The sequence below is a fragment of the Andrena cerasifolii genome, chromosome 6, assembly GCF_050908995.1.
Source record: "Andrena cerasifolii isolate SP2316 chromosome 6, iyAndCera1_principal, whole genome shotgun sequence".
NCBI classification, from domain to species: Eukaryota; Metazoa; Arthropoda; class Insecta; order Hymenoptera; family Andrenidae; genus Andrena; species Andrena cerasifolii.
This window is the reverse complement of record NC_135123.1, coordinates 9757160-9775231: the sequence shown is the minus strand read 5'-3', so window position 1 is coordinate 9775231 and position 18072 is coordinate 9757160. Positions and strand designations below refer to the sequence as shown.

General features: G+C 39.9%; 6 protein-coding genes across 16 annotated transcripts; 4 read left to right on the top strand and 2 right to left on the bottom strand.

Annotated features, from left to right (window-relative positions):
* The first annotated feature begins 12 nt into the window (after positions 1-12).
* Cog2 (conserved oligomeric Golgi complex subunit 2) lies at positions 13-3966 on the top strand. Of its 3 annotated transcripts, none has more exons than XM_076815073.1 (12): positions 13-339; positions 452-540; positions 622-849; positions 927-1193; positions 1274-1575; positions 1644-1761; positions 1824-2146; positions 2233-2299; positions 2376-2556; positions 2614-2893; positions 3085-3265; positions 3332-3966. In XM_076815073.1, exons 2-12 carry the CDS (start codon positions 469-471, stop codon positions 3413-3415), a joined length of 2103 nt encoding a protein of 700 aa, XP_076671188.1. In that variant the 5' UTR covers positions 13-339; positions 452-468; the 3' UTR covers positions 3416-3966. The 3 variants fall into 3 exon arrangements, with proteins under 3 accessions (XP_076671188.1, XP_076671187.1, XP_076671186.1); XM_076815072.1 differs by having other exon boundaries at positions 15-328; positions 418-540; XM_076815071.1 differs by having other exon boundaries at positions 16-324; positions 418-540.
* Positions 3523-5670, bottom strand: Fsd (transmembrane protein fates-shifted). 8 transcript variants are annotated; one of them, XM_076815080.1, is made up of 8 exons: positions 5445-5670; positions 5238-5345; positions 4868-4978; positions 4729-4794; positions 4506-4644; positions 4233-4434; positions 4068-4158; positions 3523-3827 (listed from the first exon to the last, which is right to left on the bottom strand). In XM_076815080.1, the coding sequence occupies exons 1-8, from the start codon at positions 5512-5514 to the stop codon at positions 3640-3642; spliced, it is 975 nt and encodes a 324-aa protein (XP_076671195.1). In that variant the 5' UTR covers positions 5515-5670; the 3' UTR covers positions 3523-3639. The 8 variants fall into 8 exon arrangements, with proteins under 8 accessions (XP_076671195.1, XP_076671197.1, XP_076671192.1 ...); XM_076815082.1 differs by having other exon boundaries at positions 3994-4158; positions 5445-5669; XM_076815077.1 differs by having other exon boundaries at positions 3523-3906; positions 3994-4158; positions 5445-5667.
* Positions 5671-5729: 59 nt separating this feature from the next.
* Positions 5730-8165, top strand: Pus10 (Pseudouridine synthase 10). 2 transcript variants are annotated; one of them, XM_076815074.1, is made up of 7 exons: positions 5730-5927; positions 5997-6152; positions 6208-6309; positions 6376-6683; positions 6748-6959; positions 7242-7367; positions 7440-8165. In XM_076815074.1, the coding sequence occupies exons 2-7, from the start codon at positions 6015-6017 to the stop codon at positions 8063-8065; spliced, it is 1512 nt and encodes a 503-aa protein (XP_076671189.1). In that variant the 5' UTR covers positions 5730-5927; positions 5997-6014; the 3' UTR covers positions 8066-8165. The 2 variants fall into 2 exon arrangements, with proteins under 2 accessions (XP_076671189.1, XP_076671190.1); XM_076815075.1 differs by having other exon boundaries at positions 5748-5887; positions 5985-6152.
* Positions 8114-10246, bottom strand: Aurb (aurora kinase B). The gene is made up of 7 exons (XM_076815086.1): positions 10093-10246; positions 9828-9953; positions 9565-9756; positions 8935-9069; positions 8698-8856; positions 8384-8615; positions 8114-8310 (listed from the first exon to the last, which is right to left on the bottom strand). Exons 2-7 carry the CDS (start codon positions 9938-9940, stop codon positions 8224-8226), a joined length of 918 nt encoding a protein of 305 aa, XP_076671201.1. The 5' UTR covers positions 9941-9953; positions 10093-10246; the 3' UTR covers positions 8114-8223.
* Positions 10247-11270: 1024 nt separating this feature from the next.
* On the top strand, positions 11271-13709 carry LOC143369925 (calcineurin subunit B type 2). The gene is made up of 5 exons (XM_076814434.1): positions 11271-11414; positions 11626-11665; positions 12081-12292; positions 12371-12580; positions 12651-13709. The coding sequence occupies exons 1-5, from the start codon at positions 11412-11414 to the stop codon at positions 12696-12698; spliced, it is 513 nt and encodes a 170-aa protein (XP_076670549.1). The 5' UTR covers positions 11271-11411; the 3' UTR covers positions 12699-13709.
* Positions 13710-13969: 260 nt separating this feature from the next.
* Positions 13970-17799, top strand: LOC143369904 (uncharacterized). The gene has a single exon (XM_076814374.1). It carries the CDS (start codon positions 14488-14490, stop codon positions 16435-16437), a length of 1950 nt encoding a protein of 649 aa, XP_076670489.1. The 5' UTR covers positions 13970-14487; the 3' UTR covers positions 16438-17799.
* Positions 17800-18072: the final 273 nt, after the last annotated feature.

The window sequence follows — 18072 nt, the reverse complement described above, 5'->3', positions numbered from 1 at the left end:
TGAATATTTCGAAAATGGCGGGCATCTCTGCCCCCCTCTCTCTCTCTCTTTCACTGAGCTACGTGCCACCTCCTTCGACATTCTATGTTCCTGTTAACTTGAGCGAATTTCCTGATCCAAACTTACGGGGCACTTTAATTCACACGTTTAACGTTAGGTGGCCAACGCCTTTCGTGGTTATGTATAAATGTTTAAAACGCTTTTTCGAATTACTACCTATTTAATCGCAAGCGAAAGATTTACAGAACTTGTTTCAGAAAATAGCTAAGGGTTCATGGTACAAGTTACAGCCGCAAAAGTGCAGCATCTATTTGCTGACAATCTGTGAGTTAGTGTTTCGTAAATATACTGCATCAGCTGATGCCAACTGCCAAGTTTTCCGCAGGTACTTTATTGACATTTTGTTATTTATTGCAGACGTTGAATTGTTAAAGTAAGAACCTAGTAGTAGCTAAAGTATTGACCACCATGTCGAAGGAAATCATTAATCTGCCAAAAGCTCCGAAGGATTTGTGCTTCACAGAGCTCGACTTCATCCAAGTACGCACTGCTGTTATATATTTTGAGCTAGCGAAGCTTTGTGTGTTGCAGCTTCTGAATTTATTGTCTCTTCGTTTGCAGAAGAACTTCAATGTCGACACGTTTCTTCAAGAGCACAGGAAGAACATCAAACTGGAAGCAATGCGAGATGATCTGGGATTGTATTTAAAGATGTTGAGGTCCGCCATGATCGATCTGATCAACAGGGATTACACGGACTTTGTAAATTTGTCGAGCAACCTGATTGGCTTGGATAAAGCTATTAACGACCTGCAAGTACCTTTGGGCCAATTAAGGGAAGAAGTAATGGTAAAGTCGATATTTATAGGTATCCGATGTTCATACTTTGTTAATATCCTATTAACATTCAATCTGTTCCGTGGCAGCAAGTGCGGCAGACTTTGGACGATGAGATTACTACGATTTCTAATAATATGAACGAGAGTAAGAGGATCAGGGAGTATAAGCAAAGTCTGTTTAGCTTACAACATATTTATAAATCATTGAATAAACTGTCCTCGGTATTATCTTTGAGTACCTACCTGGAAAGTCCCACTAAAATAGATATTTTGGAACAAGCCGCAGCGGAATTCAATCACTTACGCTTCCACGTATCCAGGTGTAAGCTAGATATTATCAGCGATAAAAAAAAGGTACTGATATATTTGATGAATCCGTCGGATTTCAGTTCAAATTTCTTTGTTGATAAACGAGGAACATGATTCTACAACAGGAAAGCGAACAATTCGAACAGTCTTACATGACGTACCTCAATGAATTCTTCTTGGCATGTATAAAAGAAAAGAATTCTGTTCTATTAATCCGTTGCTTAAGAATTTACGTCACGCTCGACAAAATAAAGGACGCCGAGAATTTAGTGAGGAAAGAGATCGTCAGTCCTTTGATCGACAGCGTGATTAGCATAGAGAACTTACAGATCGACTTACTTGGCCTCAAAAGTATATACAACAGATTGCTAAATATCTTGAGCGTTGAACTCAAGCAACTTTTAGATATTACCTTACATTCCGATAGGTATGTATTTATCTCTGCTTTCCATGAAGTTAAATTTTCAATATTGCTACGTTCAATCGTTGTTTCAGGATTTCTGTGAATGGTTTCAATTTCTTAGTGAACAGCTTCTGGATCGACGTGGAGGAAAAGATTCAGCAATATATAAAATGTATTTTCGCTCCGGGAGATCCAGTTCTGTTTCATTCGGTAAGCAGAGCAAATGGTAGCTCAGCTGTAAATACATACTGTGTAATGTACTTTGGTTTCAGAGATATGTAGCGACATTGGATTTCTTAGAGAAATTGGAAGCCGAGTGCATCACGCCCGACTCTTTAGCTGCCTTGAAAGAAAATGCTCAGTATAGAAACTTCTTAAAAAAGTGGAATTTACCTGTGTACTTCCAAATACGATTTCAAGAAATTGCTGGCGCTGTTGAGGCTGTTTTGACCGAACCCATATCACCAGCGTCTGTAAAAGGCAATTTGGACACTCTCATGCGCAATGAGTTTTCCCTCCACTCAACGTCTACTGTGTGGATCAATCTACAAAGAATTTGGGCCGACGATGTGTACCTTTATCAGCTCTTTCATCGGTAAGGAACAAATTAAATGACGAAGGAAGATGACTTTGAAAGCGGTGGAATATTATAAAGAATGCTCATTAATCTTTAATGCATAGATTTTGGAAATTCAGTCTCCAGATGTGTGCTAGATACCAGACGTGGTCCCAAACAGCGATTAAAGAAGTATAATATTTACCACTGTTTTAGATTATGAAATGTAATATTTAAATCGATTTTAACTACTTTTTTTTATTTAAAGACATGGCTGATAGAAAACGAAGTGAGCAACTCGAGCAAAGCAGAGCATTCTACCAAGCTCAGCTTCCTAATTTGTCTGTATAAGGATGTAGAGAAGTTCATAAACATACTCCCATGCCTTTTGGATACAGCGCGATCGAAACTGAAGCAACAATCCCCAGCAGTATTAAAACTATTAGAAGGTAACAACGTCTGGTATCACCATCGGTATCCGAACTTACATGTACATTTTCCCGCAGACTCCCTGGGCGAAACTACGAAGAATTTAACAACCATTCTGCCACGAGTCACAGAGGAGATTTCGAACGAGCTGTTGAAACAATGCGTAACGCATTTGAAGCAAGTCAGCGATATTCCCAGATTATTTAGACGCACGAAAAGGGACGTGCCAACGAAACCTTGCGCTTACGTGAAAAACGCGCTTGCCTCTCTCATTAGCTTTCACTCGGATTATAAAAGAGTGATACCGGATAACGTTAATTGCTGGCTCGAGCTGGCCCTTTCTTCGTTGACTGAACAGTAAGAGTAGATTTATATCGGAGCGTACGATACTTGTCAGCAGAGATGGGCATTATCTAGACAGAAAGTCGAGGAAAAAATACTTTATGCTTATCCGTTATTCGATGCTTCGATTTCGATTTTATCTAGATATTATTTTTGCCCATCTCTGCTTGTCGGAGTCAAGTTTATTACACATTCTACCATTACAGCTATTTGGCTTCCGTGACGGACGTTCTAACTTCGGTACAGAAAACTGAGGAGAGTCTGAGGCGGTTGAAAAAGATCCGCGATAAATCCATGGGCTCCTTTTCGTCCGAGGTACAAGGAACCAGTGACGATGAGAAGATACGCATTCAGCTGCAAGTCGACGTCCAAGCCTATGCCAACATGGTACGATTTATTCCCGCATCATTTACTTTCTGGTGTACGAAGTCTGTGGTAATGCTTCTATTTCAGATCACAGAAATCGTGGTTTCGACATCGAAGGTGCTGCACGTGGAAGAGCTATTACACGCGGTTGAAACAGCGTCGAGAAGATAATCTTTCTAGGCCCTTGCTCCCTCAATGTACACACTTTGTATATAATATTCGCGACGGAAGTGGTAGCGTGCTCTGCTGAGATTTCAAGGAGCGTGTATCCAAGTGAAAACTTACTTAACGGACATTTAATGCATTATTTACATGGATATATTTATATCATACAAACGGCGCTTATTATCCTACTTCTTCGATGGTAAAATAAGCGATCTCTTTTTTTTTTACAATCAGCTCTGATCCCAAAAATCACTTTGTGGTAATTCTATAGTGGTGATCGCGTCCTGATGGGGATAAAGTGGATGCCACCAGTCTAGAATTTGGCACCGAACGACATCGTTCAAAATCACTTGGTTCGTTAACGTGTTAGGAATATCGGACGTTCCAAATCCGAGTTGCAATCGATGGTCTTTGAAACCTGGCATCAAAGTCATCGACACTGATTGTAGGATTAAACCAATTACCGGCGGTAACATACTGTATTTTAAACAAGTTACCTGTAAATTACGTAACAAAGTGAACGTGACGTTGTTTAACAATATATCTCGTATCATGTAGCAACAGTCTTATAAGACGATAAATACCCTAAGTACTTTACAACCCTCCTCTGAATTCACCGCCACGTCTTCCAACATTTCAAGGAAGTCTGTCTTCTTACCATTTATCTTGGACTTCTCTGCCAGCGGCTTTTTCGTTGACTTCGGTATCTCCTTTAATTTGAAATAAAAGTACCACCGCATCTTTCCTTTCTAAAAGAAATGCTCAGCTTCGAATGATCATTTAAATATACTGCTTACGCTACACGCGCTTTTATCCTACCCACTTTGTGCCACATCAGACAACACCGTCTCTTTACAAGGGAATGCGGCTCGTCATGTTTTAGATAGTAAATGTCATCAGGCTCTCTTTTCAAGGCAAAGTAAGTGTGGTGTAGTGTTCTGATAACGCAAGCACGTAATCCGTAAGTTCGAACCATACATTGCGGCTGAAGACGCTCCGGCAAGCCCGGTACGAACCCGTAGTAACTGTAATCGTGCTTTGATTAGTATCGAATTTTCAGTAGAGGAAAGGTGGATTTGTATAAGCGGAAGCTTACGTTTTATACAAGTGAAACCAAAATTTGCCTGTTGTTGTTACATGGTAAGAACTTCGACATATTTGAGCAAATTTTCCTACAGCCTCCGGGTTGATATACTCGGAGATAATAAACCATATGTCCAGTGGGTAATCTATGCCTATTAAACAGATTAGAAATATAATGCAGTTTCCCTTGCCACGGTTCTATAAATTACGGTGCATCTACGCTGGTTGTAACGTACCTTCTTCTTCCATGATTGTTTCCGAGGATTTGGTCTTCCTATTTCTCCCTGGGTTCGTTAATGCACCTAAGCATTTGTAGGAAAACTCTGACAAAAAGGAGAAATACATAGGAATGTAAATATCTTCAGGAGATGTTACCTTTGGCATTTTTCTTCGTCTTATCTACATCCAATGGTTCGATCGCATCCTTTTTGTCCATGCCGTTCAACGAGTGTTTCTCTTCCTCTTCCTTTGCCCCTGTTTGCTTCACTACAAAATAAGCGAAGCTTATGCGAGGCTTATGTGACGCTTACGCTAATCAGACTCATCTCTTCGCAGAGAAGCTCGAAATCTGTTAGGGTAAGTTTACGTTGAAGCTGCGATGAGATTGAAGCTGAGAAATACATTCTAGTCTTTTATAATAAAAGTGTTTACATCGAAGGAGCGAGCAGAGTTAAAAGATAACCAACGATACAAGCGTTCGATTAACGCTCTTATAGTTTCTATTACAGCTCCAACCTAAACTTACCCCTACGCATAGGAAGTGGAGAGCTACCTTCCGAGGAGACATTTGTTGCAGCCTTTTTAACCCTCGCGTGGGTTCGCGACGAATTCGCGAAATCATCGATGGTTATATCTGTCGTAAAAATACGAAACGATCATTGCATCGTGATGAACATACGCTTTTTTTTTCTTTCTTAAACGATACATTACAAATTATAAGGTGACAATTAACCTCCGATCAAATTGTCATTCCCAGTTTCGGTGTTTGTCTTTCGGCTAGACTTTTTCCGCAATATAGGCATGTCGTTACGCTACTAAATATCTAAGGATTAAGCAAGTACCCGCTCTAATAGAATAAAACATAAAATTTACAACTATTTACACTAGCAATAAACAATATCCCGAGCACCCATCATACTTCTTGGCAAAGTCGATAGGAAAAAAGTATTCAGTTGCACATACCACTGGACAGGTGCGCGCGCACGCTCTGCGTAGGTGGAGAGGGGAGAGACAGAGAGAGAGAGAGGGAGGGCGCAGATGTTGTAAATAGCGCGTGCACGCGGCTATGTTTTATATCCACTTCAGCAGGAACTGTTGCTGAATAAAACAAGAAAAGTGAAACAGAAATTTGTGGATATCTTGATTGTGTTGATAGAACATGCCAACTTGTGACATGTCATAACTTACTATCTCGGAGGTACATGCAATTAAATTGGTAAGTTAACAAGAATCTTGTATTCTGTAAGAGTATAACAGTTCTCACCAATTGCAGTTAATATTGCAGGGTTTTACTTACCTCGAGATGAGCCTCTCCTCTGAAGATGAGAAACGTATCTTCGCTTTCTTACAGCAGCGAAATTGTTGCTTGAGATGTTGCTTCCGCTTCATCGGGTGCCGTACCTCAGACAACTTCCAAGACCCTGTGAAATTCGCGAAACATGTAAGTTTTGTGGCACTTTTATTAATTATGATATATAGTATAACGCTTTCTGCAGTTAGGATACGTTGCGGAAGATACTTCCCTTGTTGTCGAGGCACACTGCGCGTCTTGTTTGGGGATTCTCCAAGATGAGATACAGGAAGCAGTAGTTCGAAAGGTATGTCAGGTATTTGAGGGATGGCAAGTGATTCTGTGTATGAATTTGGAATGATTTTATGAACAGATTCAGAGCGAAGTGGAGAAACAGAGTTACGACAGTGAAACATTTATATGCGCTTTAACAGTGCCACCATGCGTGAACCTCAGAGAACGTTTATTGTACACACAATGTGCAGTCGAACTTGATCTCTCGGAGAGCACGTTTCTCAGCCTCAAAGTGAAACTGCAGAATGTTAAAGATGTGTGGAAGTGGTTGGTCACTCCTAAAATTGAATGTGCCATCAAGAAGCGAGTGGACCTGATGACACCATCTGCATTTCTTATTGAAATTATTTTAAGTTATAAATACAACCAGAAGGAGTGCGAAGCTCTGTAAGTCACAAAGTATTTTCAATTTATGTAATAAGTCACCTTAATATCATCTCTTTTGTTGTAGATTGAGCAAGTACGAAGGGGCAAGTAACACAGAGAATAAACACAAAAGGAAATTCAATGACAATAGATATAGCAGAAAAAGTATGGACACATTAATGACCAAGATAACGGACAAAGAATTTGCTCGATGCTTCAAGACTTTATCGCTTGAAACAACCACGAATGTTAACATAGAAAGTATTCTGTGTTCCCATTCCAGTATTTTCGTAGGAGGTAAAGTATATTAGCGATACACATATGCATCGCGTAAAATATACATTACAGTGGCTCTTATTTTCGACTTTTCAATTTTCTTCTCAAATAATTAGAAAACATTCATGACATATCAAACACTGAAAATAAGGAAAAATTACATTTTTTTCTTCGCCTTCAGAAATAAAAAGTGTTTATTATTATTTCGAATTATTCTGGGGGATGTCGCAAAGAAAATCTTGAAAACAAATTTCACCAAGAGTAAATAAATCACCCTAATATATAACTGTGTTACAATTTTAGGTCGATACAACAAATTATCGAGAGAACTAAGTCAGACCCCATGGTTTATAAACGGCGAGAAGAAAATGCAAACGTCTGTTCAAGATATCGTGTGTACTCCTATCGCCGATGTAGCAAGAGTTCAATGTAAGTAAAATTTCTTTAACTCATACTTGAGACACGATTCAGTTTAGAACATCATGTTTCTGTTTGCGATAGCTATTAAATTCCTATCATCTGGAAGAGAAGATGTGGATGTTAGGAACATATACTCAGGGAGACCATTCGCAGTGGAATTAATCAATCCGCGAATGACCAAGCTAACGGAGAACTTACTGTCAGATCTAGCCGATAAAATCAATCGGTCTTCCCAGCAAGTACAAGTCACGTCGAATTTGAAGGTTTTGACTAGGTTTGACTTAAAGAAACTGAAGGAGGGTGAAAATGTTAAAACGAAATTCTATCGAGCGCTCTGTGTCTGTCGCAACGTACCTAAAGACATGTTACCCCTCGAGGAGTTGAATAATTTAAAGCGAGTTAAGATTACTCAGAAGACACCTATCAGAGTATTGCACAGGCGGCCTCTGAGTCCTAGAATACGTTTAATATACGAGATGAGAGCTCGTTGGGCAAAGTCTCACGAACTGAAGAAATTGCTGAACACTGCTAGCGAAGATGCCAATATGTTTTTCGTATTGGATGTCAAGGCGCAAGCAGGAACGTACGTGAAAGAATTTGTGCATGGAGATTTTGGACGGACCAAACCAAGCTTATGTGATATTCTTAACGTTGAAGTTGATATAGTCGCATTGGATGTGACGGGTATTAATTTAAATTGGCCGTAAAGTTATTTTAATAACTGGGACGTTCGGTACAAAAGAAGAATCTGAAGGCCGTGTAACACAATTTAAAAGTACATCGAATAAAACGCAATATTTGTAAAAATGCTTTGTGTCCAAAGAATTTGATTAATAATTCTCTTAAAGTGACGAAATAATTTACGTCACCGCGCGTCTTTGTACTTCAAGATCCAAAAGTGTTTCTTAACAGCAGCCATGGAAATTCTTTCAGAGCTCTTTCGCTTAATCAGCTGCAACCAAGACACAAATTACGATTTGCATAAAGAAGAAAGTATGAGTAAGAGGAAAATAAGTGAACGTTACCTTTGAGATAAGATCTTTAGCTCCAGGTGTAATTTGCTCCGGCCACTGTATGTTTAAAGCTTTTATTTTAACATAAGTCTCGTGTTGGGAATCGCTGAGGAAAGGTGGCCTGCCGACCAGAAACTCGTAACAAAGGATACCGAGACACCAGTGATCAACGTATATGTCATATGTTTGCCCTGTTATCATTTCTGGTGGCAAGTAATCTAATGTTCCGCATAAAGTATTTCTCCTGCAATGATTAGTGTTCTCGACAGTGTCTCTCCCATTTCTTTTCTGAGTCCCGAACACAAAGTATCTTTAAGTACACTCACTTGGACGATGGAGCATGAACGGACCACCCAAAGTCTGCTAACTTTATATCCCCTTCGTATGTAAGTAACAAATTCTCTGGTTTTATATCCCTATGAATTACGTTATTCTTATGACAATACTCTAAAGCGTCAGCAACCTGATGAGTGTATTTTGCAGAACTAACAAACAGAATAAGAGTTAATTAAGAATGAGTACACACAGTAGAACAGATCATGAGTCTTTCTAAAGCTACATACAAATGCTCGTTGAATCTTTCGTTGGGTTGGCGTTTCAATTCTTTGTACAATTCTCCTCGGGCAGCAAATTCTAACACAAGGTAAATTCGCTTGTGGTCGTGGAAGTATGTCAACATTTGAAGAATATGGGGATGCCTAAAGTTTATGTACAGTATTTAGATACAGAAACAGTGAATATACAATTACACTAGTTTACAGCCATTTTGCGCAGCAAATGCCACTATCTTTTATTATGTAAAATGGCCCGTCGATTCCGAAAATAAGACCCAAAATTTTTTCTATGGATACGTTTTCGAGATATCGACAGGTGAACTTTTTACCTGTCTGTCAAAAAGAAACAGGTCTGTACAAAGAAAACAAGTGATTGGTGATTCAATTATCTTTAATTTGATATAATGTTCGACCACATCGGTCATTTGCAACACAAGATATTCGCAATTAAGTAGGACCACCTTTTTGACAGACAGGTAAAAAGTTCATCTGTTGATATCTCGAAAACGTATTCATAGAAAATTGTTTAGACCTTATTTTTGGAATCAGCGGGCCATTTTACATAAGAAAAAAATAGTGACATCTGCTGCGCAAAAATTTTTTATTTTGTAAACTAGTGTTATGAATGAGCGAGCTTACCTCAAATGTGTTTGAATTTCAATCTCACGCATAACTTGCTTCTCGACGCGACCTTTCATTAATTCCACTTTGTAGAGAGTCTTCAAAGCGGCCATAAAGTGTGTGCTCTTTTCTCTAATTAAGTAGACACGACCGAATTTGCCACGGCCCAAAGGTGCGCCAATTTCGAAGTCGTCTAAACTCCATTGGTACCTACAGCATAATGTTATGTATAAAGGCTCATAGTAATTCCTGCGCATTAAAAGAACACAACGTTGACCTACCTTGGACCTCTGCCGTCTGTGTGCTCCTCCATTTTATACAAAGTATCGTGCACAATTTCCTGGTAGTCTGGTGGAACGTTTGGAGGAAGTTGAAATATATCATAGTGGGCCATTGTTTGTTACAACCTATACAAGCCTGCGTTTAGTATACCGGTATGCGATACCTGTGCATTTAGATATTATGATAACTCCACATTTCTCTGACACTTCCTGCTTACGGATACAGAAGATGCTAACATTCTTACACATATTAAATTTCCCATACCTTAGTATACGAGTCCGCAATAGTCGTTTGTGCTGAGTAGTATAAAAACTTAAACTTTCGAACAAAGAAATCAGTCACTGCTGGGCGCTCAACCTTCTCACAACATTTCCCTCCATTTAACTACATTTAACTGACATTTTTGATTCAAATCTTTGAACATGACCCTCTGACCGAGGCGACACCTGTGCAACAGGAATCACATCTCGACTTTCAAATGAGAGGACTGCGTTTCAACGATGCAGCACTCTGGGAATCAATTTTAATGCAGAAATACTATTACAGATACATTTTGGGGATACGCTCGTGAATAATAATAATTATTATTATTATCGTGAATAATTCAACGGGACTCTAGAATTTATATACCTGAAAAGAACTTAAAGCGTATACACCAGTGGTTCCCAACTTCTTTCTATCCCCTCCATTGTCCATCACCTTCCTTCAAAGTACTCCTTCCTTTGCTTTTCCCATCCCCCCAGTGCTTTCCCCCTTCTCGCCCACCCTTTAATCTCCTCCCAACACCTCCTTGCTAACTCCCCCGCCCCTCTTCCAACTTCCTTTCATACCACCACACCCTCAACCCCGACCTCCCACTCAACATCTCCCCTTGCAGTTCCTCCCTTATCATATCCCTCAACGCCCTCACCAACACCTCTCTGTTGACCGAGTAGAATGCTGATTTCATGTTCACAAACAGTATGACCAACCTCCCTCCCTTCCTTTCCACCTGCCTGTTAATTAGGTAATTCAACACGTAGACACTATCCATGCACCCCATCCCTCTCCTGATCCCCGCCTAACTTGGTGGCAGTATTTTTTTTTCCTCCAACTCCTTTCTCAGCCTTTCCGCTAACACCGACGCATACACCTTGTAGGCTGCTGCGTCAGTGTTACCCCTCTATATTCCTCCACCCTTTTTCCTACCCCTTTTTTCACCACCGGCACCACCATTCCTACCCTCCACTCCTCCAGTTCCAATAATTCTAACTTAATAATATATTTAATTATCTTAATACCTATATAAAATATACTTAAAGATATTTACTATATATATTTAATTATCTTATTTAGTGTAATAAATAAGTGCTAAGAATCGTTAACTAAAAATAACCGCGGCGACTCCATAGAAAACACTTCGCGAACCACAGTTTGGGAACCACTGGCATTCACCATACGTTACGAAGTACATAATTCTCCTCACAGTTTCCCATCTACCCTTCGCGCTTCCCACTGTTCGTCAACCATAAAATAGTGTCTGCTGATCAATTTTGACGTTTTGTGCTGTACTTCTCACAGAAGCCTGCCGAATTTATTTCGCGATGGTAATTAAGCATGCTTGAAATTCGATTATTAGCATCTCCGCGCAACCTCTGATTAAGATACCACGGCACGCGACAGCCCGTCTCTATCCACTTTTGCCGAGAAAAACATTGCTCTATGTGGTTATCGTCATCGGAATGATTTGTGTTGCTAGTAAAACAAGATTTATTCCAACGAAATTCTGCTTCTAATTTATTCTCTGTCTTCTTCTAGGGTAACGAAAGCTCGCTGCCTATGGAACTATGTTCGAACTGTAAGTCAGCATTAGACATTTATTTTGGTTCACTGAAATAACCTATCCCCCTTCAACATTTCTTCTGTTCGGAAAAACCACTTTACCCCCATTTCCATATTTCGGAGTAGACTCGGACGTTATTTCGAATAGCATTTAATACGAATTATCATCACTAGCTCTTGGTCGAAATAACAGTGTTACATTTTTTAATTTGTGTACAGCTTCTGATTTATTTTTATCTCTAACTAAACATAGCACCTGTATAGTACCAGGCACCATTTTTGTTTCTGATTTTTATTATGATATTTATGATACAGTACTATTGTATCATCATGTGTTTTGTCGAGGTCCAAATAAACCTTGGAGACATTATTATTGTTGTTGCTCCTGCTGGAATGTTAGAAAGGTTCTTACAAAAATATCAATATTCTAGTCGACGTTGACGAAATTAGAAGACTAGGAAAACGGTTTCGGAAGTTAGATCTGGATAACAGCGGCGCTCTGAGCATCGACGAGTTCATGTCGTTGCCGGAATTACAACAGAACCCTCTGGTACAACGTGTGATAGATATATTCGACGCGGACGGTAACGGAGAAGTGGATTTCAAAGAATTTATCCACGGCGTCTCTCAGTTCAGCGTCAAGGTATGCGGAAATTGTATTGGGTAACTCGAAAGGAGTAGGCGTTAATGTATTTGACGATGTGTTTCTTCTGTTGCACAGGGTGACAAAGAAAGCAAATTACGATTCGCCTTTAGAATTTATGATATGGATAACGACGGTTTCATAAGCAACGGGGAGCTGTTCCAGGTATTAAAAATGATGGTAGGGAATAATTTGAAAGACACACAGCTGCAACAGATTGTTGATAAGACAATATTATTCGCCGACAAAGACGAAGATGGCAAAATTAGTTTCGAAGAATTTTGTTCCGTAAGTACCGACTTTGAAGGGCTCGACATTAGGCTGATTGTGTAACATGTTCGTTATGTACTGATTTCAGGTTGTTGGTAATACAGATATTCATAAGAAGATGGTGGTTGATGTTTAATCAAAGTCTGTAAAAAAAAAAACTATTAAATACCTACGTATGGTAATATCAATTTGACTTTATAAATTCATTACTAACAACAGATTTATCGGATAGTTATAAATAACAGAACTCTATGTAGAGTGAAGTCATGTCCGTTACTAAGCCTTCAATCGAACCAATTTATAGATAAGTTTATCGCCGTTAAAATTTTTTCTATAGCTCAATGTATATTAGAGTTTATTGACCACCAACTTTCTAAGATTATGCACATTTGCTACTCATTGACAATGAGTCATTGTACAACTTTAATATTACACGTATGTCTTTCTGTTACATTACATATTTATTTTCTGTTGATGTTACGTTAATACGATAATTTTGTTATTATTTTATAATTTATGATCTTATTTAATTAACGCGAAAGGCGTCGTAAAGTTGTTTAAGGGAGAGCATTGGGATATAATTTTCACTAACTCTGTTCCTCCAGTTTATCCAATGGAATGTCGTTAGAATTAGAATATCAGGAACAGCATATTTATATTATAACGTAAAGTTCATTGTGTTACAAGCTATAAGTAATGAATCTCGAAAAAAAAAGAATACTTCTGATCAGTTTTAAGGTGAGTTTTGTACCATATATTATTTTTCTAAACAACTACCACGATTGTGCACTTGAAAGAGACACGCAGTATTTAGTTGATTGTTATTAACGTCGGAGAGGTTCTTCCCCATTGGAACGATGAGTCTTGCCATAGAAATTCGCTTTCGCCACAATCACGAATAAGACTGAAACACAAATAGAACTTGTGTGACTTTCAAATGCACAATTATCTTTAAGCGATTAGATTTATTCGTTATATGATTATTAAGGAGAATAACGTATTATGAAATACAAAGATTTACGCAACATATACCATTCTACTCTATCGTTATGATTGTTTCTACGTGTACATGTTATGAAATCTCAATGTCCAATCAAAGTTCAAAAATCATATGCTACGTTGAAATAAATCTATGTAACATCTACAACATCTGGTATTTCAACACCTGCTTATATTTCTTTCTTACTTTAATTTAAGCCTTCTTTCGACGCATACAACACAGATTTACAAAACAAGATGTATCGGGACCAGAGTTGGCCATCATTCGAATAAATTTTTATCGAGAATATCGAATAATGCCCGACTTCGGTCAGAACATTTTGAATTTAAATGATCCACCAGTTTGCGAACAGTGCCGCCAACTTAACGGCACCTCCATACCGTGCGTATACGAAAATTAACGATCACGTTACTTAAAAAATAGCAATCATCGAATATGTTTTTTAAATCACATATAGGTATACATATATGTAAAATATTTTTAGAAGAGCGGCACATGCAATACCCTTATTTATTGTTGCAAACGGTATACAAGACCGACATATTTCGTAATCGAGTACCGTGTCCTTTGAAGTGTCTTTAATGAAACTCGTTTGGATTAGAAAAGCTGAGCGTTCAGTGTTTAGAAATCATAAATCACTTCGAGCATCGAGTAACAGAAGGAATTTAGCGATAGCTAACCAAATTCTGTCACGATGACATTTTTTAGGGCGATTGGTACCCCTGCTCCCCTTTCATCCCTCCCCGTCCCTCTCGCCACTCTCCTCATTGTTGCTGTTTAGTGCCCGGTGTGTTTGCGTTTTTCGTTGTTTCCTCACGTATAAAGTTTCGCCGCGGCAAGTTTCAGCAGTCTTGGAAAAAGGAGCGGGCGCGAGGGGAAATTAATCGGTGGACGAAGGAGGTAGAGGGGGCAGCAGGCAGAGAAGATGGAAAATTTGGAGGAGGTATTACAGGTGCTCGACGAGTTTCAGAAAATGCGCCCGAGCGAGATACCTCGGGAGCTCGAGGAGTATCTGTGTTGGGTGGCGAAGACCGGCGATCCCGTCTACCAGTGGTCGCTGATCAAGACCCTGTTCAGGGAGAAGCTCACGCGCGTCATGACCGACTTCTACGAGAGCTGTCCGACCCTGGAGCTCGCGCCGTGCCCGAACGTGGACCATTTCAATTACGACACCATGAAGAGCAATCTTCTGGAGCGGTTAGAGTCCTTCGCCAATGCCCCGTTCACAGTCCAGCGGATCTGCGAGCTGCTGACAGCGCCGCGCAAGGAGTACAACAGGGTCGACAAGTTCATGCGCGCCATAGAGAAGAACATCTTGGTCGTGTCCACGAGAGAGCCAGGTCCGATAGCCAGAAGGAACGAGAACGGGGATGGAATGGTGAACGGGTCCGTGGACGAAGAGACCGCTGTCACCCAACCTCCTCAGGACGTAGAGATGGAGTACTGGGAGAAGGTCTGCCCCTCCACTGTTACAATTAGTGTACATACTGTTGAAAATGACGCGCCGTTGTTGCACGCTGTTTTGCCCACCACGACTGTAGTAAAAAATGTATTTGGAGCAGAGGAGGCTTCGCACGAGAAGGTGGAGTCGACGTCCTCCAAATCCGATATCACAGGATCCAGTTTTGTACCCACTACGTCGGAGTTCTCCGGCGTGCCGAGCTTGACATCCCAAGCTCAGAATCAGGACTCGCAGATGGGACCCACAATACAGAACTTGTCAACCATAGTTCCCGAGGCTTCGGGGATTGTTGGGGATGTTCCCGAAGCTATCATGAACGAGGATACCAGCTCGCAGCCTAGCTTGGACTTGGAGAGCGAAGAGGGGGAAGTAGTCGATTCCACGCGAAAGCTGCAGACTACTTTCCAGACAAAGGACTTTGGCACGAGCGAAAGTAAGTCCTCGAAATTTTATGTGGATAATTCTAAAGTAATTGAGAAAGGAGAAATTGGAGCAGCACCGGTGCACGTACAAGAAGAACCAATTAAAATTAATGACATATTGAGAAAATCTGATATCGAACCTAAGGCTCCACTGAACGACAAGGAATCTGAGAATCCAGTGGTAGAAAGTTTTCTAAGTTCTTCTAAAGACGATCTAGAGGACACGACGAAGTCGGATACCGAGGTGGACAGCATCCAGACGATCGATACACCTGATGTAAATATAGAGGAGAAAGAAGTACCGCCCCCGGAAAATTCTGATGCGGAGAGTATACCTTCGGCGAGTAATTTAGATAAATCCGCAGAGACTTTACTCCCGTCCACGGGAAATACGAGCTCGGAAGAGACTGCGACTGCGAATACGTCCGAGGACGTGTCTTTAGATGTAGAAAGCTTGAAAGATCAGGGTATAGCGACGGAGTTGGCGGAAGATCTGAAACCTATAGTGGAGGAGCCATGTTCCAAAGATAATGTAGCCGAAGATTTTGGCGATGAGAAGGACAATTTGACCATAACTGAAGTTGCAGCAGACGAGACCATCAGAGCGGTAAAGTCTGTAGTACCTGATCCAATTCCTATCATAGAAGAACCAAAAGATGTGGAGGCCGTTAGCGTAAGAGCGGAGGATACCTCTTCGCCTATCGAGATATCAGAGGAGCCCGAAAATCAAAATCCTACAGTCGTTTGTCAGCCAGAATGCGAAGATAAAATGACTGTTGAAAGTAGCGATATAACTCAATTGCAAGGTAACGGCGTAACCATCGCCGTTCCAAAAGTTGAAGATAATGACATAGTAATGGAGAATGCCGCGAACAAGAAAGAGGAAGAGGGGGTGGAGTTAATGGACGTAGACGACGAAGAATCACTATCAGTATTCCAGCAGGACGATGAACCGATGGAACAAGAGACGGCGCGTACACCTCAAAGTTAATAACGTGTAAGAAGATGGGTCCTATTACTTTTAACGCTTAATGTTTATTTTACCAGGAAACGCAATAGAAAATTCAAGACGGACAGAGTTGTCTATGTAAGAGAGTCCTTACTGTAATTCGAGTATGATTTGTTACAACTTCCGATAAGTGATTTGACGTATAAGGGAAGATTATAAGATTTGCCGAGAATTCTATAATTATATGTCATTTACCGCTTCATTGACTTTCCATTTACTATTAAATCGGGTAAACTTTGATATTTACTTGTACAGAAACTTGTTCGTATGAATTTCTAAGCTCCCGTAGAAAGCAAAACACTGCCTATTCCCAGAAGACGTTGTAATATTAATGACCAGTTTCGATCAAGATTTGGGTTATTAGCTCGAATCGGTTTGTAAAAAGTCTCACCACGGATTTATACGGATGAAGTTTCTATTTAGGGTATGGCTGTGCTTGTGACTGGAGCGTATGAAATTCTAATGTGGCTCCTAACAAATACGATGTGTGATAGCTGTGTAAACAAAGAAGCATTTTAAGCGTGCATTCAGGCGTTTTAAAGTACTTTTTTTATCGACAAGTTGGAGCTAACTGCGAGTATAACAATAGACTTTGGATCTTGTTGCATATCCAAGCTCTAAATGTCAAACTGCTTACTGGTCTTATGCACAGGTGTCCCTTTGAACTTTATACAATAATTGGCGGATCATTTATTTAACAACTCGGGAACCGCGCCAATTTGGAGAAACTAACATTTACACAGAGGTGACTGAAAGCTACAGGTGCTGGGAGCAAAGTTAAAGCTGCCTGACCCCTTCGATTTTGCTCGCAGGACCTGCACAAATGTTCCAGTTACACGAGGCGTAGATGGAATCGGATCTGAGATTCCATTTTATGATTTACAGATGTAATCGATAAGAGAATGTCTTTGTTACGCATATTTCCTACACGAAGAAGCGCAAAACATAGCAAGGATAAAAGGTTTCAGTGTTTTTTTTCTGATTAGGGAAGCGAACGCTACTGCTCTCTTTTTATACCTTACTGTGTTTTTCGATAGCGGAATAATAGTTGAATACTTAATTGATGATGCAGATCAATCCATGAAGGAAGAATGTATTAAACGGGCTCGTGTGTATAAGTTGAAAAATCCGGTTAATTTAATTAAAACGATTTGCCTCTGGTCATACATTTACATTGAACACTTTTACGCAGGCACGAGTCTAGAGGTAGATTATTCAGATATAATTGTAGTAATGGGATATTAATTTAAAAGTGACATAGATCGACGATATAAGATACATTGATAACTTAAAATAGCAGTGTACATTATTTTATAGGAAAATATATTAAAAATGATTACCAAAGTGGAATTATTTATAACACCTGCCTTATACCTTAGACCAGAGAAGATATCGTGATTTTTATATCGAATCACATACGTGTATAAGTGTTTTGTGCATCGACACAAATTATTTTGATACATTGAACACATTCGGAGCACGCCGAACGTGCTTCGCTCTTCAAATTCCGAATTCACTCAACCGAGAAATGAATGACCGAATAATGAGATCGGTATCCGAACGTATGCCATCGTGGTGTTTCGTACAGGTTTCTTAAGAATCGACATGTGGTGTAGA

Excerpts from the sequence above, each read along its gene's own strand:
- Fsd (XM_076815077.1), bottom strand. The coding sequence starts at position 5,514 with ATGCCTATATTGCGGAAAAAGTCTAGCCGAAAGACAAACACCGAAACT. Across the intron at positions 4,979-5,237 it reads TCCACTTCCTATGCGTAGGG|TGAAGCAAACAGGGGCAAAG; the intron begins GTAAGTTTAGGT and ends CTTATTTTGTAG. Across the intron at positions 4,795-4,867 it reads GACGAAGAAAAATGCCAAAG|GTGCATTAACGAACCCAGGG; the intron begins GTAACATCTCCT and ends ACAAATGCTTAG.
- Aurb (XM_076815086.1), bottom strand. The coding sequence starts at position 9,940 with ATGGCCCACTATGATATATTTCAACTTCCTCCAAACGTTCCACCAGAC. Across the intron at positions 9,070-9,564 it reads GAAATTCAAACACATTTGAG|GCATCCCCATATTCTTCAAA; the intron begins GTAAGCTCGCTC and ends CATAAACTTTAG. Across the intron at positions 8,616-8,697 it reads GTTCATGCTCCATCGTCCAA|GAGAAATACTTTATGCGGAA; the intron begins GTGAGTGTACTT and ends TAATCATTGCAG.
- LOC143369904 (XM_076814374.1), top strand. The coding sequence starts at position 14,488 with ATGGAAAATTTGGAGGAGGTATTACAGGTGCTCGACGAGTTTCAGAAA.
- Cog2 (XM_076815073.1), top strand. The coding sequence starts at position 469 with ATGTCGAAGGAAATCATTAATCTGCCAAAAGCTCCGAAGGATTTGTGC. Across the intron at positions 2,147-2,232 it reads CTTTATCAGCTCTTTCATCG|ATTTTGGAAATTCAGTCTCC; the intron begins GTAAGGAACAAA and ends TTTAATGCATAG. Across the intron at positions 2,300-2,375 it reads CCCAAACAGCGATTAAAGAA|ACATGGCTGATAGAAAACGA; the intron begins GTATAATATTTA and ends TTTTATTTAAAG.
- LOC143369925 (XM_076814434.1), top strand. Across the intron at positions 11,666-12,080 it reads TATGGAACTATGTTCGAACT|TCGACGTTGACGAAATTAGA; the intron begins GTAAGTCAGCAT and ends TCAATATTCTAG. Across the intron at positions 12,293-12,370 it reads TCTCTCAGTTCAGCGTCAAG|GGTGACAAAGAAAGCAAATT; the intron begins GTATGCGGAAAT and ends TCTGTTGCACAG.
- Pus10 (XM_076815074.1), top strand. The coding sequence starts at position 6,015 with ATGAGCCTCTCCTCTGAAGATGAGAAACGTATCTTCGCTTTCTTACAG. Across the intron at positions 6,310-6,375 it reads AGGAAGCAGTAGTTCGAAAG|ATTCAGAGCGAAGTGGAGAA; the intron begins GTATGTCAGGTA and ends TTTTATGAACAG. Across the intron at positions 6,960-7,241 it reads TTCCAGTATTTTCGTAGGAG|GTCGATACAACAAATTATCG; the intron begins GTAAAGTATATT and ends TTACAATTTTAG.